General features: G+C 44.8%; 1 protein-coding gene across 4 annotated transcripts in view; it reads left to right on the forward strand.

The window, feature by feature from the left end:
- Positions 1-9,799, forward strand: part of OXR1 (oxidation resistance 1) — a 118,144-nt gene that overhangs the window by 46,356 nt on the left and 61,989 nt on the right. For all 4 annotated transcript variants that reach the window (XM_040433466.1, XM_040433468.1, XM_040433467.1 and 1 more), the window contains exons 3-5: positions 3,033-3,140; positions 6,818-6,931; positions 8,628-8,780. In XM_040433466.1, the coding sequence (XP_040289400.1) occupies positions 3,033-3,140; positions 6,818-6,931; positions 8,628-8,780 (375 nt within the window). The remainder of the gene's footprint in view (positions 1-3,032; positions 3,141-6,817; positions 6,932-8,627; positions 8,781-9,799) is intronic.

The raw sequence follows: 9,799 nt of genomic DNA on the forward strand, positions 1-9,799 counted from the left end.
ATAAATAATGATCAGCCATATTGAGGAGACAAACTGCTTTCCAGTGGCCTGCAATGAATAGAAGTTAGACTAAGGGTATGTTCAGACTCGGCCTCTGCAGAAATGTCTTTGACGGAAAAAACTTTTATTCATCTGAAAAGAGTAGTTTCCTCAGCTTGTGCCGCCAGCCGTTCAGCAGAGCTAATGATGGTCACCCTGTCCCAGTGTACACAGCAAAGCACAAGTGAGCTACAGAAAACCGGAAATATCCGCCTGTGCTGCGTGCTCTAGTGGCCAATGTGAGAATTGCAATATTTTTGAAAACAGTGCTATAAAAAAACGTTTATTAAAAGTGCAGTCTGTAAACTTAATTTTTTAAAAAAATTTTTTTTATGTAAAACAGTTAAAGTTTTACTCTCCTTTCTGATTCCCCCCCCCCCCCCCCCCCCCATTGCACCCCTCCAGTGCTTCCTGGTCCCTGTTGACGCAGTCGTGGCTGGGGAAGGTCACCACTGTGGCCAGTGATTTGCTCAGCGATCATTTCCTAGTGCATTGCCTTCATCAGTCTTTGTTTCATGAAATAAAACTGTAGATGACAGGATGGAGCAAAGACCGTCACATTTTTTCACATCTGAGTTTTACTGTGGAGAAAGCTAATACCCGAAACTTTCTTATCAGAAGACCTGGTAGAAATATGGACACCCCCCCCTCCCCAACCTAATATGTATAGTAGCTCCCCACTCTCCCCTGACATCACCTGGGTCGGGCAAAGTGAATATTTTTGCCTGTTCTTTTTGGTTTCCTAGGTGATAAGCCATCTCCAAAAGTATGTGCTGTGTTATATGGAAAGTTTGATTGCTGGTCACATGACACGGCTGAGGATAAGAAGGGAGGTTATAACTCACCAATACAGTCACTGGTGAGAAGATTACATTCACTGCAGTTTACATCATGGACCTTTCTAACAAGTCAGAGAATACAACTTTTTGTGGGAGTGCTTCTTTAAAGACAAGCGAGTTCAATGCAAGAAACGCGCCATTTGTCCCTGCCTGACCTGAAATCCACTGAACTGTTCTGACATAATGCTGTCAGTGTAATTCAGTAGATACGGGTCTAGCAGGGACACACAGCATTATAATGAGAAGCGAAGGTCAGAACGGGAAATCACGTTGCCACACACAGCATTTCTCGCATTGAACTTGTTCGTCTGAAGCTAGCCTAAGACTTCTTATAGACGAGGGATGAGCATAACCGTTTCGCTGATCCTGGCACCTTGCTGTGACTGAGACTTCTTCTATAGAGTATTAACAAAAGGGATGGGGGTTCCCTTTTTTTCATCCCATTCAGGACCAGTTCTCTGAGTGCGGGCAGGGGGCAGGCAATTTTAACATGACAGCCTGGGGGGGTCTCGTTAAGGGTCCTATTACACAGACAGATAGGGCAGACGATTGTTGGGAGGGAAGCGTTCCCTTCTGTCAATCGCCTGCTTGCTAGAGGAGGAGACCACTGCTATTACAGGCAGCGATCGCTAATGCATCGCTCATCCCTGTCCTGTCTCATTGATCTGCCGCCGGCACACTAGGATTTTTTTTTTAACTTGGTAAATGATCCTGATTACCCAGTGAATGGGTAATTGGCGGCAGTATTAGGCCCCTTTCACACAAGCAAGTTTTCCGTGCAGGTGCGATGCGTGACGTGAACGCATTGCACCCGCACTGAATCCCTACCCAGTCATTTCTATGCGTCTGTGTACATGAGCGCTTTTTTTCACACATCAGTTCTGCGTTGCGTGAGAATCGCAGCATGTTCTATAGGCCTCATGCACACGACCGTGGTGTGTTTTGCGGTCCGCAAATTGCGGATCCGCAAAACACGGATGGCATCCGTGTGCGTTCCGCAATTTGTGGAAGGGCACGGGCAGCCATTGATATAACTGCCTATTCTTGTCAGCAAAACCGACAAGAATAGGACAGGTTATATAGGACAGGCATCTTTTGTGGCCCCATTGAAGTGAATGGGTCCGCATCCGAGCCGCAAAAACTGCGGCTCGGATGCGGACCAAAACAACGGTCATGTGCATGAGGCCATAGTTCGCGTTTTTCACGCAGCCCTGGCCCCATAGAAGTGAATGTGGCTTCAGTGAAAAATGCATTGCATCCGGATGCAATGTGTTTTTCACTGATGGTTACTAGGAGATGTTTTTTTTGTAAACCTTCAGTTTGTTTTTTCACGCACGTGAAAAATGCATCAAAACTGATTGCACCCGCACGGGAAAAACTGAACCACTGAACGCAAATGCAGACACAACTGACTGAACTTGCTTGCAAAATGGTGCGAGTTTCACTGAACGCATCCGGACACAATCCGTATTGTTCGTGTGAACTCGGCCTTACACTGCCAGATGATCGCTAACGAGTGTTGATACAAACGCTCGTTACTGATCATCTTGAAGGGGTTTTCTCTCACTTCAGCAAATGGCATTTATCATGTAGAGGACGTTAATACAAGCCACTTACTAATGTACTGTGATTGTCCGTATTGCCTCCTTTACTGGATGGATCGCATTATACACTGCTCGTTTCCATGGTTATGACCACCCTGCAATCCAGCAGTGGTGGCCGTGCTTGCACCCTATAGGAAAAAGCGCCGGCCTCTCTGGTGGCTGATATTGTGGGAACGCTCCTTGTGGGGACAGCGGTTATTGTGGGGACAGCGGTTTTTCCTACAGTACGCAGGCACGACCGCCGCTGCTGGATTGCAGGCTGGTCGTAACCCCTGGAAAAGAGCAACTTATAATGTGATGGAAAAAATGAATCAAACCAGCAAAGGAGGCAATATGGACAGTTAAAATATATTAGAAAGTGCCTTGTGTTAACTTTGTCTACATGATCAAGTGAGACGACTCCTTTAACAATATTCTGCTCATGTAATAGGGCCTTATGGAGTTGGGGGGGGGGGGGGGGGGGGTTGTAGTTTGCCTTTCATATGCATTGCTTCTACCTGATGATTGATGAAAAGATGCTGACTTGTGCCTTATTTTGATCTTCTTTCAGGTTGAGTCCAGGGATTCCTTAAATAGCATCTCTCTGAAGTTTGATACGACACCAAACGAGCTGGTTCAGCTAAATAAGCTGTTTTCCAGAGCAGTCGTAGCTGGACAGGTATCCTCTATTTTTTTTTTATATACAAGTGTGTTTTATTTTCTACCTGGAAATAGTTATTGTAATCTTTTATATTGTGCTCCTTTATCAGCTGTAAAAGTGCGTTTACCACTAAACATTACAGCTGCAAAATGAAACTGTGAAACCGACCTAACAACTTTGAGAAACTGACTTAAAGGGGTAATCCAGGAATTGATAAAGATGACCTATCCTCAGGATAGATGCTCATTAGATTGTCGGGGGACAGAGTCCCGTCACCCCCTGCCGATCATCTGTTTGTTTCACTCTGGCGAGTGCACCTGACACCCGGCAGCTTTCCAAGCACAGCGCCATACATTGGATAGCGGCTGAGCCACAACTGGGCCATGTGACTGATTTACAGTGATGTTACATAGCCAAGGAAGAGGCAGTGGAGCTGATCGGCGGGGGTCCTAGGTGTCAGACCTTCGCAGAGCTGATATTTATAACCTTTCCAGAGGATAGGCCATCGATATAGAATCCCGGATAGCCCTTTTAAGGGTACTGGCACACAGTGCAATTCTACCGTGTTCAGGATGCAATTTAGCCAGTTAAGCAGTCTTATTAACCCCTGGTGTTCTGCATAGTGGAAATTCTTTAAATAATTTTAGCTTGCTACAATAAAAAACTACATCCTGAATGCATGTAAGAACTGCACTGTGTGCCAGCACCCTAAGGGCTCATGCACACGACCGTATGTATTTTGCAGTCCGCAAAAAACGGATCCGCCAAAAAAACTAAAAACGGATGACATCCGTGTGCATTCAGTATTTTGCGGAATGGAACAGCTGGCCCCTAATACAACAGTACTTTCCTTGTCCGTACTATCCTATTTTTTTGTGGAACGGAAATAGAATGCACACGGAGTAACTTCAGTTTTTTTTGTTTTTTTTTTGCGGACCCATTTAAATGGTTCCGCAAACGGAACGGACACGGAAAAAAAATACACTTGGGTCAACCTATCCCGGGTTTTCTTGATCCCTAAATGTCCTGCTAACGGTATGTCATGGCTAATCCGTAATAGCTCTGCCCTATATTTGCGGGGTACCACTAACTGCTTCTTTATTACCTGACGGGCTCCTCCCCCTGCCCCCTCTGTTAACCGATATAGTAAACCTTTCTCCCACTGGAACTTCTCATGTCCTATGTCTCCCTGGGGATTATCCGCCTCCCTCCTGTACCCACTTAACGTGCTATCCTCCCTCTGTGCTTGCCCAAAGTCTGTGGGAGTGCCCCAATACATGTTAGGACTAGAATTTACGGCAGCATTATCAGTGCCTACCTGGTCATCCGAGGAGTGTGAGGTACCCATAGCGTGTGCCTGTTGTCTGGTTGAGACTGGGAGTGCTCCTGCTGTAGTCGGCTGTACAAATTGAGACGTTAAGCACCCCAAGTCATTTCCAAGCAAAACCTCTGCTGCTAGCTCTGGCATGATGCCCACCTCCACAGCCTTAGCCCCAGTACCCCAGTCAATGTGTACCATGGCGGTGGGTAACTTGTGAATAGCCCAAGGCCTCTTGCAGACGAGAGTGTCCGGATGCGTCCCGGTGCATTGCGGCAAATCCACACGAATAGGTACGCAATTGCATGCGTTCTGATGTTCAATTTTTATCGCGCGGGTGCAATGTGTTTTGCACGCGCGTGATAAAAAACTGACTGTGGTACCCAGACCCGAACTTCTTCACAGAAGTTCAGGTTTGGGTTAGTTGTAGTGTAGATTGTATTATTTCCCCTTATAACATGGTAATAAGGGAAAATAATAGCATTCTGAATACAGAATACATAGTACAATAGGGCTGGAGGGGTTAAAAAAAAAATAATAATTTAACTCCCCTTAATCCACTTGTTCGCGCAGCCGGCATCTCTTCTCTCTTGTTCTGTGAGGAATAGGACCTTTGATGACGACACTACGCTCATCACATGGTCCATCACATGATCCATCACTATGGTGATGGATCATGTGACGGACCATGGGATGAATGCAGTGACGTCATCAAAGGTCCTATTCCTCACAGAACAAGAGAGAAGAGATGACGGCTGCGCGAACAAGTGGATTAAGGGGAGTTAAATTATTTTTTTTTTTTTAACCCCTCCAGCCCTATTGTACTATGTATTCTGTATTCAGAATGCTATTATTTTCCCTTATAACCATGTTATAAGGGGAAATAATACAATCTACACTACAACTAACCCAAACCTGAACTTCTGTGAAGAAGAGAAGCATGCTGCGATTTTCACGCAACGCACAAGTGATGCGTGAAAATCACCGCTCATGTGCACAGCCCCATAGAAATGAATGGGTCCTGATTCAGTGCGGTTGCAATGCGTTCACCTCACGCATTGCACCCGCGCGGAAAACTCGCCCGTGTGAAAGGGGCCTAACAGTTCAGCCTGAGCAGAGCTCGGCTGCATGGTGAGGGGGCTGCTTTAGCTGCTCATATCGTGGGATTGGTAGAAGCTAGACATATAGGCCTGGCCTTGTTTAAAAGCTGGCATTCCAGCATTATCTCCACTACATTGGGAGATATAGCATTTAAAGATCAAGTCAAGTGTGAAAGCAATGAAACCTGTTTTTACTTTCAACTGCATTCATGCCAACCCAATTTCTAACAGCTATATCTTCTGATGTAGTGGAGATAATGCTGTGATTTTTGATTCTGGTATTGTTTGGCATGCCAAGGCCCAGATCTGTAACTTCTATCAATCCCAAGATGTGGGCAGATAAAGCAGCCCTCCCCTCTTTTCAGGAGGGGTTTTCCAATTTTAATGTGTCTGTGAGGAGGTTGAAAGGGTTATTCATGAACATAATAAAAAGGGACAGAAAATGTTAAAAATAAAATCAGTTTTCTGTAGGGGTCCTGCATAACGGAAACCAGACCGATCCATTTTGCTGGCGATAGACTTCTATTATGATGGAATGCCTCTAAAGTCATTCCGTCATGGTCTGTGGTAACGGAATCCATAACGCAATTCAGCACATGCCCAAACTCGAACTTACAAAATTGAAGTTTGCTCATTACTAGTGACGACCTGTCTAGGGCCCCATGCACACAACCACATTTGTTTTGTTGTCCGCAGATTGTGGATCCACAAAACGCATATGCGTTGTGTGCCGGCCGCGGTTTTTTTGTGGACCCATTGTTTTCAGTGAGTCCATGTATAGTATAGGACATTTTCCATCTTTTTACATAACGGACATACCAATGCGGAAAGCACACAGATTATCCTCTTGCTTTCCCCATCCTAATGTCAGTTCCGCAAAAAGAAGGAACAGTCCTATACTTGTCGGCAAAATGCGGAACACAGACCCATTAAAGCCAATGGGTCCGCAAAAAAATATAATGTGATGAGCTGCGGACCGCAAAACGGATTCTAGTGATGTGCATGGGGCCTAATACAGAAGATCACCCATGATGAGGGTGATCAGGTGTCAGGAACCTGGCTGGGTCGGTAACGTAATGATGTGTAGAACAGATATATCTGAAAAGCCATATGGGGGAATGAGCACATCAACCTCATATTCTCCATTTCGCGCTAGCCACGTAAGGATACCGTTATCCTTGGGAGAACTCGACAATAAGTCTTCGAAAAGATGTTTAAAAAGAAAATGACCGTTCCATCTTTATTATTATTTATTTTTATTTTCATTTTTTTTAAAGCTTCTATATGTGCCGGATCCGGACTACATTTCCAGTGTGGAAAGCTCGCCATCTCTAAGCCCCATAAGTCCATTGTCTCCGACCTCATCGGAAGTTGAGTTTGAGAAAAGTGCAGTAAGTATAGATTTGTATGTTTTTATTTAATTTTTTTTTTCTTCTGTCGTTTGACTTTTGAGTCAGTGGCACCTTTTATAAATTGACAGCTTAATTTTAACTTTGCCGAATCCTGGGAGGTTTGTGTGTTGCTGGTTCCTGATTTAAAAGCAGACGAAGCCTAGAATATTCACAAAATTCTATAAAGAATGATCCTCTCCCTCCCTTCATCTCCTCTTTTCTTTTGTCTTCAATTCCAATTAAAACCAATGCATTCTATAAGGACTCTGCGCGCCCCTCCGCTCTGTGTCTGGCTGTAAGCCTCACCTCCGCTTTCTCTCTTCAGTAGGATGCAGGGATTGTTAAGCCCAGCCCCCTTGGATAAGCCCCTCCCTCGCCAGCCGTTCAGCTGAAAATGGCAGAGATCAGCAGGAAATTAACTCCGTAGTGTCTTCTCTAGGATTTCTATTTGTTTGTTTCAGGAAGATGGATAAAAGCCAATAAACAGTGGGGGCAAATTTTTCTTCGATTTTAGTGTTTCTTTAAATGGACCCTTCCATCATTCCCCTCCCCCATATTAACAGCTTATATGTGAATATTCTTTGTATTCTACTTCCTGTTCTGGCTTTTTATCTCCTTAACCCACCATGACGTACCCTTACATCATGAGATTAAGGGCCCAGTCACGTGACCGTGTGGCCACCATCCTCATGTTGGGGACCACAAACAGCGGGTCCGCAAAACACGGGCAGCAGATGTGTTAACTCCATGCTGTGATATGGGACGTGTCCTATCTTTTGTGGTGTGGAGGCACGGATCAGAAGCCCTTTCATGGACTTCCGGGTCTCTGCTTCCACACCGCAAGGTAGGGCATGTCTATACCTTTTGCCGTATTTTGCAGATAATGGACCCATTCAAGTCAGAGCACCACAGCATAGAGTTCACGTGTCCAGTGCCCGTGTTTTGTGGACCTGCTGTTTGTGGTCCGCAACATGGGCGCGGCAGTCATACAGCCGTGTAAATGGGCCCTTAAGGGGAGGTATGGAGTGAGCTCACTCCACACATGGTGGCTTCCGACTTTATGACACAGCAGAAAAATAAGGCTGGAGACAGCATGTCCTTTTGTTGGAATTTATTGCAAATCTGGAATAAATTCCAACAGGACGTGCTGTTTCCATCGTTTTTTTTTTTCTGTATATGTGGATCATCTGATTAGTGTGGGGAAGTTTACCACTTTCCCTGGAGACGTGCACCCACTACCTATCAAAATAGGTGTGCTGTCCTCCCTTCTTTTTGTATAACACAGCAGGCACCCACCGGCAGTGTCCGGGATCGGAGATGACGCTGATGCTGGTCATTTAAAAGGGTTTTCCGAGATATTTACTGATGACCTATCCTCTGAATAGGTCATCAGTATCTGATCGGTGGGGGTCCAACACCGGGACCATCGCTGATCAGCTGTTTGACGCCACGGCCTTCTTGCAACTTCCCCTAGGCCATGTGATGTCACAGTCACCATCAAGTGGATGCCGCTGTACTTGGGAAGTAGAGAGAGGGCAACGGTGCTACTGTGAGCGCCCGTACCTTCTCAAACAACGATCGGCGGGGGTCCCAATCGGATACTGATGACCTATCCGGAAGATAATGTCTGCCTGCAGTGTTTAGTTTCCCTTTTAAGTGCAGTGGTTTGGCCATAATGTTTGGACTTTTACTTTAGGACCATGATAACAGTCGCCACAAGGAGTCGACATCCTCCCCAGCCTATCCTTCCATCCGCTCCTCTAGGGTAGTATCTTCCACATCGGAAGAAGAAGAAGCCTTCACTGAGAAGTTTTTGAAAATCAACTGCAAATATATAACTGATGGAAAGGTAAGTGGGCACATTACTTCTTGGATTCACTTGTGTGTTCCCAGCTGAGACATTTATGGCATGTCCACAGGATATGCCACAAATGGGGAAATAGGTGAGGGTCTCACCTCTGGCACCTGCTCTCGTCTCCAGAGCATGGCCTTGTTGTGCCCAGCGCCCATTCACTTCAGATCTGACTGCTGGTTTCAGAAGTGCTATTGAAGTGAATATGACTAAATGTCCCCGATGGGCAACCCCTATAAGTAGACATGCTAATTATCTTCAGATCTGCACCAAGTAAATTATAATTTCCTGTCCCTCTTACCTTTCCACCCGTCCACTGGTGTGTGATATACAACAAATTAACCACTTCCAGACCGGGCCATTTACCCCCTTCCTGACCAGGCCTAATTTAGCAGATCTGACATGTGTCACTTTATGTGGTAATAACTTTGGAACGCTTTTACTTATCCAAGACATTCAGAGATTGTTTTCTCGTGACACATTGTACTTCATGACAGTCATAAATTTGTGTCAATATATTTCACCTTTATTTATGGAAAAATCCCCAAATTACCAAAAATTCACAAAAATTAGCAATTTTCTAAATTTCAATTTCTCTGCTCTTAAAACATAAAGTGTTACCTCCTAAAATATTTATTACTTAACTTTCCCCACATGTCTACTCTATGATGGCATCAATTTGTCATTTTGTAAATGTTATTTTTTCAGGACGTCATTAGAAGGCTTAGAATTTTAGAAGCAATTCTTAAAATTTTTAAGAAGATTTCCAAAACCCACTTTTTAAGGACCAGTTCAGTTCTGAAGTCACTCTCCGCATCCATTCCGTCCCCATAGTGAATGAATGGGTCTGCACTCATTCTGCAATTTGCCATTATACGGACCCATTATACGGACGTGTGAATGGAGCCTTAAGTTTTTTTTTTTACCGGACTCTTGCTGTTAGTTTCTAAACCTATTATGCCTTGGGGTCACAGATTACTTATAGCAATTAATAAATCATTGTCTCTTACTGTTGT

The sequence above is a fragment of the Bufo bufo genome, chromosome 5 (genome assembly GCF_905171765.1).
Source record: "Bufo bufo chromosome 5, aBufBuf1.1, whole genome shotgun sequence".
NCBI classification, from domain to species: domain Eukaryota; kingdom Metazoa; phylum Chordata; class Amphibia; order Anura; family Bufonidae; genus Bufo; species Bufo bufo.